The sequence below is a fragment of the Herpailurus yagouaroundi genome, unplaced genomic scaffold, assembly GCF_014898765.1.
Source record: "Herpailurus yagouaroundi ecotype Mexico unplaced genomic scaffold, PumYag 100, whole genome shotgun sequence".
NCBI lineage: Eukaryota > Metazoa > Chordata > Mammalia > Carnivora > Felidae > Herpailurus > Herpailurus yagouaroundi.
The window spans coordinates 78,859,561-78,881,594 of NW_024412391.1; the positions used below are offsets into that span (position 1 = coordinate 78,859,561).

General features: G+C 36.1%; 2 protein-coding genes across 2 annotated transcripts in view; one reads left to right on the forward strand and one right to left on the reverse strand.

The window, feature by feature from the left end:
* Nucleotides 1–379: 379 nt before the first annotated feature.
* On the forward strand, nucleotides 380–4,499 carry TMEM60 (transmembrane protein 60). Its single transcript, XM_040472834.1, has 2 exons — nucleotides 380–704; nucleotides 3,803–4,499. The coding sequence occupies exon 2, from the start codon at nucleotides 3,853–3,855 to the stop codon at nucleotides 4,252–4,254; it is 402 nt and encodes a 133-aa protein (XP_040328768.1). The 5' UTR covers nucleotides 380–704; nucleotides 3,803–3,852; the 3' UTR covers nucleotides 4,255–4,499.
* Nucleotides 4,500–11,845: 7,346 nt separating this feature from the next.
* The window catches only part of RSBN1L (round spermatid basic protein 1 like), a 67,949-nt gene continuing 57,760 nt past the window's right edge, over nucleotides 11,846–22,034 (reverse strand). The window contains exons 5-8 of the mRNA XM_040472835.1: nucleotides 19,960–20,102; nucleotides 17,030–17,197; nucleotides 15,857–15,965; nucleotides 11,846–15,776 (exon numbers count right to left, since the gene is read on the reverse strand). Coding sequence (XP_040328769.1) covers nucleotides 15,138–15,776; nucleotides 15,857–15,965; nucleotides 17,030–17,197; nucleotides 19,960–20,102 — 1,059 coding nt within the window. The 3' untranslated portion in view covers nucleotides 11,846–15,137. The remainder of the gene's footprint in view (nucleotides 15,777–15,856; nucleotides 15,966–17,029; nucleotides 17,198–19,959; nucleotides 20,103–22,034) is intronic.

Below are 22,034 nucleotides of genomic sequence, written 5' to 3' on the forward strand. Positions count from 1 at the left end.
GGAGGCGGCTAGGGTGCGCGCGGGAGACTCCGAAGCGAGCGCCGCCGCCGCTGCGGGAGCCGGAGGAGTCACAACGAGGCTGCCGGCGGGAGCGCTGCCTCCAGAGCTGTCGCCCCACCCCCTCTCCCGCAGGATTTTGCGCCGGAGCCTGCAGTCTCCGCGCGCCGGCGGGGAGGGGGAGAGAAGGGGCGGGGCGCCCTCGGGGGCGAAGCCGAGAGCTGGCTGGTCTGATTGGCACTTGTGGGCCCAATGGGACTACGGACACTCCAGGCTGTGCTTAGACTGACTTCCCTCCTAGCCCGTAGCGGTAGAGAGGCGGGCCTAGTGGCTTCTCTTATAGCCGCCTTTTTGACAAACCCGAACGTAAGAAAAGATCGGTTGGTTCGCACTGGCGGCCAAATGGTCCAATTACCACAGGAAAAAAGGCCTCTGAACTTAGATTGGCATCCTCTCTACCTATAGGTAGAGAGGGTAGTCCCAGGGGTGGTGAGAACCTGCCCCGGATGTGGGCGTGGCCCTGAGGTAGAACATAGAGCCTCCGCCGCGGTGGTTTGGGGAGGCGGAACTGAGATCTTTTTCTTGATTATCATGTGACGGGTTCTGGATTTAATGGAGGAGAAAGCGTGGAAAAGGCCAAGGATCCAAACTGGCGAGTTTCCTGATCTTCGCGCCCCATTCCGCTCTCCGGCCAGCGGCGCTGCCAGGTGAGTCCCGGGCTCCAATGGGCCGGGCCAGCAGTCTCCCGAGGTGCCTTTGCCCTGCCGGTGCCCCGGTGCTGGCTTCCCGAAGCCTCGGGGGGTTTGTCTCTACCTCCCACCCCCTCCCACTCCCAGCCAAAAGGACTGACACCTGCTTGGCACCAGGCTTCTGCGTGCGTTTTGGATCTTGTGCAGGAAACCTCGTTCAACTCTCAAAATGTACGGGGCCGCCCAAAGCGCAGAATGGGAACAGTCCGGATAGGGCGGACCGTCAGTGTTTGAAGACTAAGGGCGAGGAGAGTTTAGGAACATCCTGAAGTTATAGGAACAAGTAGGCCCGAAAACCATGTAAGTTGTAAGCAGAACGCTGTTCCTCTGAAGGAAGGTTAAGTTTTCCAAGGCTGTTGCAGCAGGGGCCTTTCAAAAGCTACTCGTTATTTAGAGGAATTCTGTGTTGTGGGCTCATAAGCAAAACTGTCTTTTGGGATGAGGCGAGTTCATTTGGAAGAGGATTGGCGGTAGCGAGAGAAGGAAATGGGGGTGGTGTGGGAAGCACCGTGGGCAAATCAATGCCTGCACACACAACTGATAGACGCTGGAACTGTGGGCAGAGCCCTTTCGATTTCCATTTTGGGGCGATGCAGAACGTTTTGACAATGAATGAGGAAGCATATGAACTAATAATTATCTTCCTAGTACCCGAAGTAACCACCTAAAATGGGACTTCAGTAGAGCAAATTTTTGTTTTGGAGAAGGCAACCCCCTCCCTTGAGGAGAAAGAAGAGTAGTAGTAGGAAACAAATAACGATTGCTTCAATTAGTGAAGATTTACGAATAAAGTAAAATTAACGTTGTAGCTCAGTATCCAGAATTCTTAAAGCATCATTTAAATATCGACATAGCGCTTCTCAGTTGAGGGCATTTTAGTATAAGTGCATACAGAGCTTTTGTTGCATCCCACATTATAAAACTGGAAGCCTTAAGACTGTGCTGTATTTTTCCACCTCCAATCCTAACGTGCCTGTGTTGAGTGCAGCTACCCTTTGACCAGGTGCTTACTCAGTCTTAACATGCAAAAATATGAACCCTAACTCATCCAATGGCTAGTGGAAAAGTGTGTTTAAGCAAGTGTATTATTGTAAACTTTTTAAAGGTTCACAAAAATGTTCAGATAGACTGGGAATCAGGGTTGAGAAAAACTTGCTTTACAGCATGAAATCCATTTGTAGTTAATAATCAGTACACACCCTTCACACCTCTTCCAAATTCAGCCCATATCCCACTATGGCAGCCTCTGGTCAGGAAATGAGACCTAGAGAAAATGCCTTCCTTGGAGTAAAAGCATCTGCTTTTCATACTGCAGTATGAAGCATCTGCCAGCTAAGTAAATGAGTGCCAAAAGATGGGTATAAGGGGAACAGGGGTGTTTGGAGATCCATTAAGTCATTATTGTAATAAAACAGATATATGTTCTTGCCCTATGATAGCCACCCATTGTTTAAAGTAGTAGAGATGTAGCAAAGAATATCAAAGTTCTAAAATATAATTAATTAAACATGCTAGTTTAGGGCATTTTTTATTTATCTTATTTTCCTGCATTTTTCTTATCTTCTGCATTTCTACTCCTAGCTCTCATGCTTTTGCCATCTACCCCACCACCTTCTGATCCTTTCCTCTTTCCATCAAGTATCCTCTCTCAATCTATCACTCCTCTGTAGCTTATTTCCCTCAGCTTATAATCATAGATTATTCCTTTACTGAAAAATTTCTTCTTAACCCTTTCTCAGGCTCATTATTTGTCTTATCTTTCATTTTTTTTCTCCAAATGTTTCAAAAGAATAAAATGTTGTCAGCTATTTGCATTTCGTTATCTTCTGTTAACTCCTTACCCAACTGCATGCAATCTGGCTTCTGATTTCCATTCTACTTACTCTATCCAAATGGTCACAACTTAAGTATAGAACATACTGTAAACTTGTATGTGAAGACTAAATGCTTATACCATATTATAGATTAATGAATCCCAATCAAAATTCAATTTTTAAAGAATTAGTGATCTTAGTAGTGAAAAAATGAAAGGGCAAAATATTCTGGAAAAGAAATCCCATGAGTAGGTACTAAGCTTCCCAGATATTAGAGCATATATCCTGGAACATATCCAATCATAGTTATATAGTACTAGTGCAAAACAAATAAATATAGACCAGTAAGACAAAATAGAAGTATAAGAAATAGCTTCAGGTTGCCTGTCCGAGTCCTGAAGTTCAAGCCCCACAATGGGCATAGAGCTTACTCTAAGAAAGGAAAGAAGGGACTAAATTATTGAATAATTTGGCATCCTTTGGTAACAAAATGTCAAAAGTTTAAGTGGTCTTGATTATTGGATAGCAAATGATAAAAAATCATGATCTATACCACAAACCAAACAATATATAATTAGTATTAAAAAGAAAAATTCAGACTAATAGCTATTTATTAAGAATTGCAATGAGAAAGTTTAATTTAAAAAATATAAGACCCATAGACTAAACTATGTGAAAACCCAGTATTATCAATGTGTTCTATATTATTTTAGCCCAATGACCTCTTTACTTAAGTAATTCTACTTAATATATTAATTTTTATCATTCCCTCTTTATTAAAACTTTCCTCCCTTGGCCTGATACCACTTCCTCCTTTTTCACTACTTTGATTTTGAAAGCTTTTTCTTAGTATATCTCCAAATTGAATGAAAATTTATAGATGTACAAATGTATAAAAAAAGAGGTTAAGAATATCCCTGAGATGCAGGAATAAAGTCATGAGTACTTGGAATTGAGTGACCGCAAATGAAAAGGAACAGACTATTCTTGAGACTTGTGTATAGAGCTTATGCCCAGTTGATATACTAAAAATTTTATTGTATTTTGTCATAGGCTTTAAGGAATGATGGATTTAATGTCATCAAAGATGGCTACAAAATTTTACAGGTTTTGAAAGGCAGAATAGGATTTTTCAAAATTAGGAAATCTGTGAGTGGGGGAAGAACCAGCTTTGTTCACCAGGAATGGAAGTGATTTTTTTTCTGGTATCAAAACAATCTTGACTTTTTTTCCTTCTCTTAGGGTATATTTCCCTTTTTTCGACTCTGCAACAGCCTCTTTAAACTGTTTAAATGAGAATGTCCTTGGCTCAGAGAGTACTACTCACCTGGCTTTTCACATTACTCTTCTTGATCATGTTGGTGTTGAAACTGGATGAGAAGGCACCTTGGAACTGGTTCCTCATATTTATTCCAGTCTGGATATTTGATACTATCCTTCTTGTCATGCTGATTGTGAAAATGGCTGGGCGATGTAAGTCTGGTTTTGACCCTCGACATGGATCACACAATATTAAAAAAAAAGCCTGGTACCTCATTGCAATGTTACTTAAATTAGCCTTCTGCCTTGCACTCTGTGCTAAACTGGAACAGTTTACTACAATGAATCTGTCCTATGTCTTCATTCCTTTATGGGCCTTACTGGCTGGGGCTTTGATAGAACTTGGATATAACGTCTTTTTTGTGAGAGACTGACTTCTAAGGACATCATCTCATTTTATTGCTGTTCAACAAGCTGTCATTAAAGTGTTCTGAATCTTTGCAAGCTTGAAGAAATACCAGAGAACTGAGAAAAATAACCAAATGTAGTTTTATACTGCTTCCATAAAATAGTCTTTGTGAATCATGGACTTCTAGTCAATCCAAAGCTTAATTATTCAGTATTTGAGTTACTAATATCCTTATTATCCCTATATAAATAAAGTTTGTTTTTGACCTTATTTTTATACTTGACTCTTGAATAATCTGTTATAAGTATGTGGTCAATTCTTAAAGTAAGTAAACACAAAGTCTTTAATCTACATTATTTGGGTAGGAGTTTAATAGATCATGGCCCCATTATGACCAATGTAAATGGTCATTTGTGCTTGTAATTATGAACAAAGAAACCTAGTTAATGAAATACTTAGGTGTGCCACTTCCATGTTTACATTCAGAATCAGAGTTTGAGAGATTTTTATCTAGGCTAACTGCATTAACTCTCTCTCCTGTTTATGATCCATGAATTAGAGGTGGCATATTAGAGCAGAGGCTTGCCTCTTTTTAAATTTAGAGGGGCCTTTTATCCTGGTTAAATCAGGACAGGCCTCATTTATGCCTGCTGTCCTCAGTCTCAGGAATTTAGTGCCCCTTTCACTCTTAGAATATCCTGGCTTAAGAATTTATAGATCATCCTACCAAGGCACTTAACCCATTCCAGTGAAGCATAGGTGACATTACTTAGAAGAATTCCCAACAGTCTTAAGTGTATTATAACCCTAAAGCAGGTGATTGTTCTCACCCTATACAGCCTTCATTGTTAGCTTCAGAAAGAACCTAAAGTAGTAGTTTGTCTTAAAAAATATCTAACACACAAAGTGATTCCTGGCTGCTAATACTTGAGAGGATTGCTTTGAATATAGCATTTTGGTCTAGTTCTCCTTTGTAAAGCAGATGACAGTTTAAGTTATAATACCACAAATTAATGTAGCTTATGAAACTACAGAGCTAAGCTAAATAAAAATTATCAATTACAAGCATTTTGCTGCCTTATAATTGGTATATATTCTATTTTGAGCATCAAAAAATAGGGTGGAGAGGGATAGTTAATATGGGGAACATAATGTTCCAGAATTGATCAGGTATTTCTAATTCAACTGAGAGATCCAAACCATTTGGTCTCTCTAATGATAGATTCAAAGGAGAAAAAAGTTTTCATCTCTTTGAGAAACCAGATAGGATTTTGAAATTCGGCAAAAGCTGTATTTGTGCATGTATTATCTCTCAGTATAATCTCTCACAGGGAAAAGGAAAAGAACAGCACCACATGCAAACAATTAGCTAGGTCAGGAGTCAGCAAAATTTTTCTCTAAAGGGCTATATAGTAAATATTTTAAGCTTTGTGGGCTATGTGGGTCTGTCTCAACAATTCAAATCAGCTCTGTGGCAAGCAAGCAGCCATAAACCATGGCTATGTTCCAATAAAACTTTATGGACAATGAAATTTAAATTTTGTAAAATTTCCACATATCACAAAGTTATTATCCTTTTGACTTTTGTTCCACTTACTCAAAACTATCCATTCTTGCCTCACAGCCATTCAAAAAACAGACCCCTAAGCTAGGCCATGAAACACGCAAATCTCTGTATGAGATTTTCTAAAAGAAAAATATGGGACAAGTCTCAGAGGACGAGAAACTAGGTAAGAAATATATCTAAAAGGCCATGTAATAACCAACCTGTTGACCCATGAGGATCAAGTAATTGTATCTGAAAGGTTCCCAGAAAGTAGAACTTTCTTAACTTGGTATACTGACACCATAAACGAACAACTTGAAGCAGCACAGTAAGTTATTGATGTATGCCTCCTTGATTCTGGCACCAATTCAGATGTGTTTTATCTCCATACCACCAAGGAATTAATTCAGTTCTGACACTACTTGGAAATCGTATCTCATCTCACAGGCTAAGGGTCCAATTCCAGCAGATGCCTCCTCCTCTCAAACTTCAGATGCCAATTACAAACCCAGGTTGTTTCCTGTGCTTCTGACCTACCAGCATTGGATTGGATGTTCACATGACTCTCTCAATTTTGCTAGAGCAGCTCACAACTCAAACATTTTACTTATTACATTACCAGTTTATTATCAAAGGATGTAACTGAGGAACAGCGAGATGAAATGGTAAGGCAAGGTATGGGGAAGGGGCAAGGAATTTCCATGCTCTCTGGGCACACCACTCTTCCCCCATCTCCTTGTGTTCACCACCCCAGAAGCTCTCTGAACCCTGTCCTTTGGGGATTTTATGGAGGCTTGACTACATAGCATATTAAGAAAATCAATGGCCAATGGTGACAGAAGTCAATCTCCAGTTCCTCTCCCCTGGAGTATAAGGACAGGGGGACTGGAAGTTCCAACCCTTTAATCACACGGTTGTTTCCCCTGGCAACCAGCCCCTATTCTTAGGTTACCTAGGAGTTTTCCAAAAGTCACCTCATTAAGTTCAACAGACACCTTATTACACTTAACATTTAAGTTCCAAGGGTGTTAAAATTCCTGTGCCTGGAATAAGGATGAAGATCAAATATGTATTTCTTATAAATCACAGTATCACAGCCTCAGTGGTTGGGATACATTTAAAATATTAATTAAAGATAGGATGGAAACTATGCTCACAGAAAAAGCAAAACTAATGGAATAAATAATATGAAGAAAAATACCTTCCCATTTGTTTATAATTATAGGCTATTACCTTTATAATATAAAGTTGTTTACTAATGGTGTTTATAAAAAGAACACACTCTGCCTTAAGAAACTTAAACATGAAAGTATGCAACATGAAGTTTCTTCGTGAAGTCAGTATTTTCCAGGTCAGCATGGACAAGAAGTAACTTAGTCTGATTTGGGGTGAAAGATTTATCAAAAATTCTGAGTAAAAGCAACTTGTGAACAAAATAACTTTTTATAAGACTTGGAAATAGAAAAAGTAGAAAATATGAAAGAATGCACAACTTAATTCAGCAATATTTCATTAACACAGAGGATGGGTATGGTGGTACAATCAACTTACCACATGAAACATGAGCCCACCAATGGAGGGCTTTCACGCACCAAGAAAAATAGTTGTGCAAAGCTTTGAGAAGTAGAGATCCGTCCGTGCGCTAAAGTTTACCGTAATTTTAAAAGTTATTAACCTTATGAATTAGGCTGTTTTCCATTCTGCTTTTTCACAGTGCAGCAAGTAAGAGAAACTGATGTTGATTAGTTAACAGAAGTAATGGTCAAAAAAGAAGAGGAAACCATAGAACCATTTCCATATGGGGCAGGCATGTTATTGTACACCTGTGTCATCAAGAAAAGAATAGTCATTTCTCCTTCCTGAAGACAATGAGTGCTTTTAGTATTATATTAAGAACCCACAAATTACAAAAGGAGTTTCCTCTCATCTTGATTGGTCACGTTTGCACAGTAAATGTCAGTCGATCTCAAAGTATTGTTGGTGTTCCTATAATTCGTGACATAGATAGTGAAGGTACACAGGAATTACAGTGTTAGAACCAAGAAAAAAACCACCTCATTACAATGACAGAAAAACTAAAGCACAGATGAATGAAATGTAAATCAGACCATGGTCATTGATAAATGGAGAAGTCTAACTCCAAATGCTATTTCCACAAATAGGTTTGCTATTGAAAAAAAATAGAAAGTTATCAGCGGAAGATGCATACCAGTTATCAACTGCTAGGTAAGGTAACCCTGGGTTAAAAGCTTTTATGAGAGGGATCTACTTTACACTTTAATGTTTTACTCTCATTTTGCTTGCCCTATGTTCAAGTTATCATACTATAATCATACTGGTAATCTTACACCTCAAAGTAAATTTACTACCACTATCCTGTAGATACCACAAACACAAATTTCTAATCAGGAAAAGGCAGTCTGTGACAAGACAGAAAAAGCAGTCTGTGACAAGACATGATTTTGAATTTCCGGCTCTGGGCAAAATAGTGAACTAGGAAGAAGTTTGTTTTGGTATCTCCCTAACCTCTGCCACAACCTCACCTTGATCCCTTGATAAACTTTTTCCTCTTCCCAGATACCTATCATTTGCCCAAAATTAGAGAGCACTATACAGAGAAGAGATCATTAGTGAGAAAGGCATGAAATGATTAGGCTGACCCAGAACATAGCTCTTCTATTCTTTTTACTATGTTAATTCCAGGATCAGAAGCTAACACTTGTAGTGTCTACAATATATAAATCAATGTGCTACGTAAACATTTGGCATGTTGTCATTTAATTCTCACCACAAATTAACAGAAAAGGTATTTCTCCCCACTCCGCCACTTTACATATGAAAAATACAAACTAAGAAATTTCTCAACATTATACAAGTGTATTATTCCCCCTTGATAGCTGCTCAAATGCCCTCAGCATAGTATCATACTAGTGAAGTGGGTTCACAGAGGGTCTGTGAAAACGTGCCACCTTTTTGTCCTTGCCCCACTCCTGCAACAGAAGGATATAGACTAAAAACACTAGTGCATCTTATCACCTTCAAAATTTTCAATTTTTGAATATTTACAGTATCAATAGGGAGACTTTATCTTGCCAAGCAAGACTTAGCAACAGTTAAAAATCTGCTTCAGACTGCTTCTTATATGATTATTTGCAATTTTAATCATTTTAGGTCTAGTTAAAATCTATCCTTAATTTGTAATGAATGTATGTCTGGTTGAAGGAAAAAAGTTGGATTTTACAGGTTTAATGATCTTTACAATATTTACTTCCTCCACATTGCTCAATGGGCCCAGATATTTAACAGGTCGCTTCTTACACTTTATTTGTAAGACCATAGTACAAAATAGAAACTTGGTCTCTTTATAGTGCCTGCTGATCTAATTTTCCTCACTTTTCTTTCTATTGCAATTCTGGAATTACATTATGAATTAGTCAGAGGCAGACTTTTTAGTAGAAATCTACATAATTTGTTTTTCCCACTCCCAGTAAAAGTACAACAGTTAAGGTTCCTTCAACTATTTATTGAATACCAAGTGTATATATTGGATGTTGAGGATACAGAAGGAAAAGAAAATGTAACTTCTAGCTTATGGTTTAGCCAGAGCCCAACATGTACTTAATATGTACACTAAATAATATGCACAAAGGAACACAAGAAGCAGAGGGAAGAAATGGTTCTACACCGACTTTGGGATAAGGGCACAAATGGAACAAATTCATGACATGTGGAAGAGATGTTTAACTAGAATTTCGAAAAAAATAAGTAAAATTTCACTGTGTTATATTCCAAGCAGAGATTTCCCCAGCAAAGGCAAAGAATTTTAAAAGTACACAGGGAAATGGCAAGTCCTGGCACCAGGTAAATCTGAAAATTGGGCACACACGTTAATGGAAGGTGACAACAGATGAAGTTGGAAAGGAAGGGCCATATCATGAAGGCTTTTTGGTACAATGATGAGCATTTGGCTTCGATTTAGGAGAGAAGCCATGGAATATTTCTAAGCAAAAGAGTAACAATCATTGTTTGTCTTACAAAGATTAATCTGGTAGTAAGAAAGAATGGATTGGAATGGGGATAGGGGCAGAAGACTGCAGTCAGCCTAGAACATTTTAGGCTATTTTAAGAGTCCAGGTGAGATGAACGTCTACTATGGCTAAATATCTACTGTAACAAAAGAAGTAGACAAATTATAAAACCACTTCTGGGACCAAGACAAAATCTCACAATACATTGTATATAGTTAGAAGAAAAGATAGAGAATTCTGATTACTGTGAGAGGACTAGGTAGCAAGATAGTGACGCCAATAACCAAATTAGGAGGGATGGAACACCTAATGCTTGGGGGCAAGGGAGAAGAATTTAGATTTGATTACAGGGATCATTAGAGCTGCAGTGAGAATCCAAGGCTGAGTGAAGTCATGGGGTCATGAAGATAATTCAGGGACAGAGTATAGAGACCTAAGGAACCGGAGACTGCTTTAAATAGTGAATAGGCAAAAGAAGACATCCAAAGGAATGGAAAAGCAAAGCAGAACAGTTAGGTCATAAGTACAGAGTTTTAAGGAGTCAATGATTGTTTACAAGTGCTTCAAGGATTAAACAGAAGTATTAAGTGAAGCCACTGAATTTGGCAGTCAAACGGTGACCTTTGAGAGAACCACTTCAGCAGGGTGATTAAATCTGAGGCTTAAAACAAAATTGGAGTGAAATGAGGAAATGAAGGCAGACAGAGATTTCCAAGAACTGTCAGGGAGATGGAACAATAGTATAAACAAAAGCCAGACTGAAAAGTGTGTGTATGTGTTTTTTTTTTTTTTTTTTTTTTTTTTTTTTTTTTTTTAAGAAGGCAGACTTGAGATTTTTCACATAAATGTCTGGCTCAGTTAAAAACAAAATTTCAAAGAAAGAAGACACTTGGGGTGTAGAGGGAAGATGTGGAACTGCCTGTCCAAATAAAATTTTAAACACTACATTATGCAAAATATTTGCAGCTATACTGACTTGTCTCTGAATCTGCCTAGTAGTGTTAAGTAGTACAAAAGCAATGAACTTTTATAGGAAACTATATAGATTTAACATTTTAAAAACACACAAGATGTATAAATCCTAAATTTAAAAATGTGTAGAAGGATCCAGAGTTCTCTTATTTTGATAGTGCAGTTCTTGGAAGGCAGATAATAGTAAAAAACATAGAAGTAGTATGTCTTTGTTGTACTCTTCGTTTCTAGTTAACATATATTCTATTTGCCCACATTTTATTCTTGGCTCATTCACATTTCCTGATTGGGTCTAAAGTCCTAGAAGGGAAGATAACCTGAAATGCAGAATGTTTTTTTCCCCCTCCTTTCCCTGGTAGAGAATATGATATGATATACAACCTAGTAGAGATATGATATACAACCTCTGTAAACTTAAAAAAGAAAAGACATCACTGCTTTTAGCCTCTTGTGCTTGACATTCTAAAAAGCAATCATTCCATCTGCATTATGCAGTATGTCACAGAACAGAAAAGCCAGAGCAGAGATAGAGATTTACACTTCTCCCTAGTTGTCCTCTTAATTATCTTATCTGAGATACACTGTCAGTGCCAAACATAAGTCTTTCATGAAATAGACAAGGCATTCTAAAAACCAAAATTCTGTTTACATATCAAATTAGTTACATCAGGTGGGAGAAAGATTAAGCAAGAGCTCTACTACCACTCTGAAGATCTAAAACCCATCATGTCACTTTTTACCAGCTTAAAAGTATTTGGAAAACAATGGCACTTTTGTCCTCCCCTCAGGGGAGAGAAAGTCTAGAGGGAACGGAAGTAATTTAGCCCATCATCCTGGCACCCATACCTAACTAGTTTAGCAGTCTTAAAGTAATCCTCAGTATTCTAAAGTTGGCATGAATCAACTTTTGATAATTAAGTTTTAAGAGGAAAAAAAAAAAAGATTTTCAAATTGCAATTCAAGATCTTATGGTTTTGGCTAAAGACAGAGAAACAAGAACTTTTAAAGATGACAAGATGAAAATAAAATGTCAAATATAAGAAAATAATTACAAAACAAAGGTAAAAAGATTACAATTATCAATTTTAGTATTTATTGAAAGGTGGAAGACAAGGAAAATTCCTCTCAAACTCTAAAAACAAATCTTGCATCTTTGCTAAATGTAAAATGAATTTTTAGATATTTGCTTTACATGACAATGAACTTGTCCAACAAAATACCTGAATGCAAATTTACCAAAACAGTGCTAATCTATTATTTACAAACATGATCTTACCTGCCATAAGTATTTGGGGAAAAAACTGTTTCACTCAGGAACACTAATGAAATACCTTGAAGACCTAACAAAAGAAATAAAATTTTTCCTACCTTCCCTGGCCCCAACTCCCCCAAGTTATATAATGGATTAAAAGTGGATATATGTGGAAATAAACATAATATTTCCAATAATCTTACACACATGCACACACACACATACACACACATACACAGTGTTGTGCTAGATCAACCTAATCTTTATTTAAGGTCAACAGCCTTAGGGACAAGGGAGAAAATGAATATGGCTTTAGTAAAGTTTTCAACTAAATATCACAAATGTTTAATTCTTTTGCTAGCTAACCAGCTAACCTGAGTATGCAAAAAATACTACTTCTTAGCTAAAAGGGTATGAACAAAAGTAATTGAAACAAACAAACAAAAAAAGCACTGTAGCAGACACCACTGAGGTACCTTAGTTATTTTTTTAAAGGTCTGTGTATCAATTTAATAATTTACATAATCACTGTTTATATAGCATAAGATCATATAGAAACTACATCTTAAGTGCTTTATTATTCTGGTCCAACAAACTGGAAGTAACCAAAACAAAACAACAAAAAAACCTAACAAACTTGTGTTCAGATAAAGAACTGGAATGTACTAACTAGGAAACCATTAATATAATGCAATATTGAAATAGAAGTTATTTGTGTGTAACAAAGGTAGTCAGAAAGTTCTCAGATTGCATCTGAAGAGGATTTTAAAATTATAACCCGTAAGACAAGGAACACAGCATTATTCAAGGTGACAAGGCTATATCTTGAAATCTGAGCCCAGTGATTTGTATTTCACTTCCAGAGAAATGTATGCATTTTACAAAACATTATGTTTTCAAAATATGGACAAGTTTTGAGTGTTGTTTATAAAAGAAACTATACCTAAAAGCAACCACTGTGGTTGTTTTAGATACGTCTTTTAGTTAAAATTTAAGGCTCATAATATTTTGGACGGATACCCTAAAGACATTTTATTACTGTATGATCTCATGCATCTATGTGTATACTACTGGAAAACTGAAACGAAAACGTTGTTAAATATATCACCCTTCAATTAAAAAAAGAAAAACAGAAAAACATTTTAACCACATGCTCTCCTACTTCTCAATACTGGTTTGTTATTAACTTTTGTATCCAAAAGGTAGATGCAAACGATAAATTCAGCTTAAAAGAGAAGATTTAAGTGGTGAAGAGCAGGCTAAGGCAGTAACATATAAAACAAAATCCCTATTTACATTATCATGATTTATACCTTCCTTATCCCATGAAAATTCCTATGTTACAAACATATGATTTCCTGTAAACCACTGAGATTTCCTACAATATTTGCCTACCCTTTTAAACTGTGAGCCAGAAATATCACTGCTGCAATTATTTTTTCTCCCTAACCAGAAAGATAAGCAGTTTTATGGGTACCACAAATAAGGCTGGGACAGAAACAATTTAAATAGCAACACTAGCCCAAAAGAACCACAGTTAAAAGTCATCAACCAAAGTAAGAGCCCAGAAAAATACCAAAGGTAAATAAAATTGATCTGCAATGAGAATTCCTTATATCAAAGCTTACATTAAAGACATTTGTTTGACTTTCAATTACAGTAGTGGAAGCAGTCTCAAATAGTGCTGAAGTCCATCACTGAAGAGATTTGTTTTAAGCTTTAGGTAGGCACTGGCAATCATGTTTCTACCCTAATTTTACTTTCTAGAGCTTTTTTTGGGGGGAAAAAAGGACTCTAAGTTGTTTACCTGCTAAGGTAGGGAGAAGGATCCTTAGAAAAATGAGGTAACACATCTTATTTTGTTAGTTCTATCTCTGTATGGCAGCTGAGTCATTGCCCTTACGATTTTGTATTTGTCGTATTTTCCTCCTGTTCTGCAAGAAAAATGTAAAAAAGGATTTTAACTGCTCACAACTAAACATTCTGTAACTAAAGATTTTTACTCAGCTTCTATGAAGTATATATAGTACAGATGCTGATTAGTAAGAAAATTTTCTCAACTTATCATTCCACACACTACAGAGAAAATTTACCTTAGGGCTATGCAATCTGGCCACAAAACTTCATTAGTTAGAAGAGTTAGATATCACTAACAGACCTTGTTTCTCCCAACTTTATAAAACTGTTTCTATTACCTAAACTGCTTTCTTAATGTTGAATATAAATATTTTAAAACATATTCCAGGGAGTGAGGCTAGGAAGTTTCACATATTCATCTTATTCAGCAATTTAAGAAGTTATGCAAAATATGATATACATATATATATATATTCCCATACATACATACATATATAAATATGCTTTCATAACTGAACCTTGGTTTTAAAAATGCTTACACAGTGTGGAGAATTTAAATATTCACTAGATTTGAATACGTACATTGCACTCCATTACCACTCTAAATGCATACACCAGCAGAAACATAACAGACCAAATGATTTAACTGAATTGTCAGTTTGTCTTTATGCAGACCCAACAGAAAACATATTTATTATTATGAACCTTTATTAAGTGGCTCACATTTCAGTATAAATCACACTAAAAAGATTTTTTAAAAGCTATTTACACTACAGTGCTGACACAGTAAAATGAAAAAAAAATTGGTATAAATAAGCTCTATGGAAAAGCCTTTAAATTGTCAAAAAAGAATTCTGGCTCATATTACAAAATATATATATATATGTTAATACATATATATATACATATATACATACATATGTATACATATATATGTAACATATATATATATATATACACATATATATATATATGTTAATGTCAGCTCTATTCTAAAACCTACAATTCCAAATCCAATGATTTTTTTTAAAGACTCCTTTTGTTTAAACCTGTAATGTTTACAGTGCATCTGGCCCTAAGTGCTTTGATACTTCACAGTTATGGACAGGCACTGAGGAATGTTACAAAGCTACATAAACTCTATTTTGTAACAGACTTGGGAGCAAGTCCTTGGCTTGCTTTCAGAATTCATGAATCTTTATTACATTATTAACTTAAAAAAAAAAAAAGAATTGTAAATGGTATGTACAAATTCAGCACAAAATGTCATCATCTTTTCTATCTTGATTTGAATGTGCTGAACTAGGTTGTCTTGTATCAACTAGACTTATGTGACTTCCAGGACATAATTCTTCCTTTAAATCTTTGTTGGTATTTTCAAATTTAGAGTCCACGTCAATCTTAAATTCTGTAAATTGAACATGATCCAATTTTGCTTTAACATTCTTGCCATCCATATTCGGTGCTCTAGTCTTTTCAGGAATATAAACATTCACAGGTTCTTCCTTGATTCTTACAGATGGAATAGGTTCATGTTTAATCTGCTGCAGTTCAGATTTAGAATGAAGTTTGTCTGAAAAATTAGAATCCAAGGAGGTTTTGCTTATAGCACAAAGCATGTGGTCAGTGTGAGGTCCAAGAACTGATGATGTGGTATCTGGTGATGTGCCTGTTTCATGAGTAGCTGTATTCTGTACAGTGTCCTCCTCTAAGTGATATAACTTGAGCCGAACATGCCATGCTAAACTGCATACAGCTGAAACTGTCTTGAACTGATGAACAACATTCCTTGGAATAAAATAAATGTCATTATCATACAGCTGAATTCTGGCATAACGGATGCCTTCCCTCCTCAGTTGATTAAGTTTTGCATCATCAACCCACTGGACACACTAAAAAAAGAGACAGAAATACCAGTAAGTCTTTTCCACAATAAAAATTAAACTGAAGACAATAATGGTTAAAGATATACCTGGGACAGTGGAGGTTCATGTAAATCTAACTGCATTCGTTGAACTACTTCTAAGAAATCTTCAGCATGAAAACAAATTACATCTTTGGTTATTCGGGGTTGAGCAGGCCTACAAAAACATGAAACAATGAAGAATCTTCCATTAATGTTTCACTCAGTTAAGTCCTTATTAAATTTTATGGTCAAAACAAAAGTACTTAGAAATAAAGTCAAAATGTTTAAATATGTAAAGGCCACTTTACATATTTAAACAAAGGGATAAAACCATGAGTTTTGGCTTAAACATAAATAGAAAAACTCGCTTCATTTTATTATAGCTATGTATAACCGTATTTTGAAAAAGCAAAATAATTTGAATTGGTTAATTATAGAAATCAAAAAAGTAAGGGATTATCTTAAAGGTCAATACTTCAACAAATTAAATGCTAAAGACGAAATTACTAAATAAAAATTAGAGGTAAATATGAGAAGAGAATACTTTCAATAAAGACATATATAACCACAATTATGTGTAAAATTCCTAAGTCACTCTTAATAAATTAAGAGACATTCACTAGAAAAGTGCTACTAAACTATTACCACTCTATTTGTGGGGGATTAATAGTGTCTTTATAATTCTAAAAAATCCCCAAATTCATCAATTAATTAGCAATATACAAATACATTTTTATAGAACATGCTAAAAAATGGATTTTGAAATGAAATTCCAAGCAACAGAACTACAAAACAATCATACCAGGGCAAATCATAAACAGATTTTTAAAAACCAGTGATAAAGAGAAAATCTACAACTTATACATTACACTGATACACAGGGAAAGTAGGGTAAGATCATCAGGGACAATGATGACACAGTAAGCACCAAGTGAACCTTAGTTTTTCTTTAACCTTAGTTAAGGCAATTGTTTTTACTTCTCATCACTTAGAAAATCAAATTATTACGGTCCAACCCAAAAGAGTAAACGCACATTCTAACAATTAAAAAATTTTATTGCAGTCATACAATTAGTCATACAAATACAGAGAAAAATGGAACTTTCTTTCCCCACAGGAAGAATTACTGAGAAACTTCCCAAGAAAAATTTTAGAAGCCAAGAAAACCTTTCATTAAAATAGCAGCAGTCAAAAAAAAAAAAAAAGAAAAGAAAAGAAAAAGCAGTAGTTAATACATACCACTCTCCACAGTGCACAGCCTTCAACACTCCAACAGCAGCTGTAGTCTGTCGTTCAAAACCTTGTCCTATATGATCTGCATGGGCTCTTGTCCTGTCTTCAAAGAGCATCTCACGGGGCTCACTGGTTCGAGGTAGGTACTGCAGGTTTTTTATTTCATTGGTAGTTCTGTTAAAATAAAATCAAAGATAGGTAGGAAGGGAGGGAGGAAGGGAGGAAGGGAGGAAGAGAGGGAGGGAGGGAGGGAGGGAGGAAGGAAGATAAATAGAGGAGGTGGGGAAAGAGGCTGGCCTACATATTAAAGCTTAATCGCCTTCAAACATTTGTATTGATGTCCTGAGGCTTAACTGCCATCAAGGATTTAGTAATTACATAATTCAGACAAAAGGAAATTTTACATCACCTGCTCCCAAATCAAGTTCTATTTTTAAAATGAACAAGTACAAACCAAAATGCATATAATCCCCTCCTTTTTCTAACACAGTCTTCACAAAAGTGGCCACTGTAAGGTGGATAAACAACTAAATCATAGATGTTGTGGTTTACCCAGGTTCCCTTCCAGAATCTTTACCTGAGGTTTGGGTCTTATCTGTAGAACCATGCCCCTCATTCAAATCACGTGGCTAATGTAAGATATATTATCTGGAACAAACAGGTAACTTTCAAAAATGGGTTAATTAATATTTATAGAATACCTACTGTATATTAGGTGCTATCTAGGCACTGCAGCTAGTGAACAAGACAGTAGTGAATAAAACAGACAAGTTCCCTACTTTCATAGGAGTTGATATTCCAGTGCAGAAAGACTAACAAATAAATAAATAGGAAGAAAATACCAAATAGTAAGTACTTCCACAAAACATGCATGATTTATTGGAGGCAGAAAGGAAAACCTTAGCTCCCTCTTAAAGGACATCCACCTGCATTCCCCTATGGCTCACCTAGATAAGCATACAGAAGCTGCTACTTAGTCTCATTCAATGCAAAAACCCTCTAATTTTGCTGCAAAAGGGGAAAAGGGTGAGAACAATTTCTTTGGGAGTCATCATCTTGTTTATCTTCCTATGTGGTTTTCTGTTGCTTTCAGAGACAAATCCAGATTGCCCCCATAATTTTCTCCTCTCATCCTAGACTTAACCCCTAGAATCACTCTTATTAGTTCTCTAATTTCCCACTGTCCATCTCTACTACCACTGCTCTTTGTGCACTCTTGTATTACAACACACACACACACACACACACACACACACACACACACACACACGTGATGCTACAACATACTTTTTTGCCTTTTGTGACTATGTTCTACAGGTGGCAGAAAGCTAGATGATAATTCCTGTGGAAAGCTAACAGGCTTTCAAGCCTACAATTCTAGTGTCATTAACACCACATTCTAATGAATTAAAACTTTATATGAAACATTTAGCACAGTGCCTTGGGCAATATTGTTATTAGTTGGTCAGACTACTACGTGATATACAATCATCACATATACATGGATTCTAATCCCTGAGGGCAGGCAGTTTCCTCACAGGGCTGGTGAACTCCCTTAAATCACATGTAAAATTCTGTGTATATCTGCACTGTTCTGGGGAGAGGCTTTCACAGTCTATTTCTCACTACAAAGAATGCTGAAATTAACATTCTTATACATTTACCTTTAGTGATTTCATTTCTTAGGACAGATTCCCAAAAGTAGTAGTGCTGGATCAAATAGTATATATGCATTAAACTTCATGAGATATTGTTAAATTACTTTCACAGAATGATTATAGCAGCTCACCTTTCTACCAACAATATATAAATGGTTCTGTTTCCTCATACCTCCCAGCCTCTAATACTTTTTGTTTGCCAATGTAATAGGTAGAAATAGTATCTCATGATTCTTTTAATATAACTGGCTGAAGCCTATTTTTCTACTGGGTTGTGTTACATTTTTGTTGTGAATTTGGGAATGCTTTTTGTATATTAACTTTAGTCTGGCACACAATATAAATGTTTTAGTCCAGTCTATAATGGTTTTGAACTTTGTTGTTCATGTCTTTTTTCTCACAAATAGTATTACTATTATACTAGATAATACTAGATAGTATTTCTATCTTATTTGGTCTCTCCTAGGTTTAAAGTTTTTATTCTTATATTTTAATTTTTTATCTATTATGTTCAAATCTCTGACTTCTTGATAAGGGCTTGAGATAAGGGCTATGGTTTTGTTTTCTTTCAAATGGACTTCAATTATGCCAGCATTACTCATTAAATAAATCTTCCTTTTCCCATCCATCTCATACATTAAGGTCTCAACATATTTTGATCTATTTGGATACTCTATCGTATTCCAGTGATGTTTTTGAGCTTTACAATAATTTTTAATATCGAGTAATACAAGGCCCCCTCACTTATCTTCTCTTTCACAGTTTTCTTGGAAATTTGTTGACTTTACTTATCCTTCCTTCTTAACTTTAAAATCATTAAATCCAGTGCTGGAAGTGTGAGTCCAACTGGAATGCTAAAAATTTCAAAGGACACTCATTTTTATGCAATCTAGAACACAGTAGGGTTTTCCATTTATTTAGGTTATTATTTTATATCCTCCAGGAGATGTTTTAGTTTTCTTAACATGGGTTCTGAATATTTCTTATTAAATTTATTCCAAAATAGTTTATAATGTCTTTGTTGTGAATGACATTTTTTTCCCATTCCTACTTACAATTTATTGTCATTTGCCTACATTACTCAAGCCTCATTTATACTTGATATTTTATAAAAAAAAAAAATTATCAGCACGTGTAGCCATTTTTGAATTTACATTTCAAGTATGCTCTAAACTTTCCCTTCCTTCTTTCTCCATATTCCAACAAACACACACACACACACACACACCCAGTGTACAGACATCTATCCCTGGCAATAAAAATTTGTATTCAACATACCTTTTCCTTTTGAAAGGTGACTTTGGCATATCGGCCACAGGGATCATTTGTTCTCCTGGGCGCACCCACATGATGGGACCATCATCACTGTCTTTTCGACTCTCTAATTTTAGACTAGATAGTGTCCCCCATGGCAGTGTACACTAGAGGCAAAGAGTTACACAGAAACCAATTATTTTCAAAATGCATCTTCCAACATACATTAAAGAATACTGCCCCCTCGACAAACTTTCATATATACCTTTATACTTATACATTTAAAACACATACCTATTTTGAATATATTCCTATGTATTTATACATTTTCCTTCAAAAAATTCTATTTCAAACATATCAAGAGTAATTATTCTCAGATGGTTCTCTCCTCTAACCCTGGCAGAATATGATTTACTACATTCATCATTTGTTATTCCTCCTTCTACCAAATAAAAGGGTCATGTGATGTTAATAAGCTGGCAAAATAAGCAAGTGTTCTCCATGAGAATCCATAAAAATGAAATGAGTTATAAAAACTAGGCATCTCAAAAAAAAAAAAAAAGATACCTCTTTGAATAATTATCATCAAAACCTAACAAAACGAAAAGGAAAACCAAACCAAAGTCAAAACTTATTTCTGTTTAGTAGTTGCTTGAAGAGGTTGCTGGTCTAAAAGCAACTTTTTTTTTTTTTTTTTTTAAAGAAAAGAGAGAAAAAAATGTCTAAGGGCCATTGTCCTGGGAATGGTGAAAATGGTATTTAAAAAAAAAAAAACAAAACACAACATTTATCCTATCATTTCCAAGAAAGGGGAGGATTGTCACATGAAATTTCCCCTGAAAGAATGCATTTAGCTCATTTGCCTTTAAAATTAAAATCTGAAACAATGATGTTTAAATAATGGTTTTTTTTTTTTTTTTTAATTTACAGTTTATTTTGAGACAGAACGAGAGAAGGAGAGTAGAGAGGGAGAGAAAGAGAATTCCAAGCAGGCTCCATGCTCAGCACACAGCCTGACACGAGGCTCAAACTCACGACCTGTGAGATCACAAACTGGGCTAAAACTGAGTCGGATGCTCAAGCAAGTAAGCCACCCAGGCACCCCTAAATTACGGCATTTTAAAAATACCACTCAAAATAAATACAATCAAATTCCATGATTTCACTAGTAAAGGAATAAAAAAATATAAGGGGAATGGAATGGAGTAAAAAAGTTAGAAAAGATATGTATACACACATAGATTAGAAAATGGAACAAGAAGTGAAAAAAGAAGAGATCTATAGCGAATTATGTAGCAAATATTAGAGATAAAGGGATCCTGTCATATTCTGACCTTTAAATTACTGATGAAAGAACTACACAGCTCAGAAATTTCTCTCTCGGTGGGACAGTCCCAGCAGCCCACAAGAAGAAATATTTTCTAGAATGCAGAGATTATTGAAAAAATAAATCTGGGGGCACCTGGGTGGCTCAGTCGGTTAAGTGTCCGACTTCGGCTCAGGTCACGATCTCATGGTCCGTGAGTTCGAGCCCCGCGTCGGGCTCTGGGCTGATGGCTCAGAGCCTGGAGCCTGGTTCCGATTCTGTGTCTCCCTCTCTCTCTGCCCCTCCCCCGTTTATGCTCTGTCTCTCTATGTCTCAAAAATAAATAAACGTTAAAAAAAAAAAATTAAAAAAAAAAAAAAGAAAGAAAAAAGAAATCTGGCTAGAAATCATTTAAAAAATTTAAAAGGGCCTTAAAGCCACATAGTCTAAATGCAATGTTTTATGGATGAGGAAACTGAAGTCCAGAAAGTTTAAATGGCTTGCCCATCCCAGGCAAGTAGAGCCAAGATTGAAATACAGAGGTATAATCTCCCAAGCCAGTTTTCCACAATGCCAAACTGCCATTACTTTGTCCTAAACACTTAATTTGTAGGCATCCTTCCTGTACTTTAAATCCTCTGGTACTCAGTTGATACAAAGCTGACAAACGGATGGAACCTAATTTCCTCAAGTGGGAGCAACAGGCAAATGTTACTCTGGTCCACCACTTAGCTCTGCCATTATAATCAGTACCTGAGAGGTCACGTGCACACACACTACACAAGAATTCTAT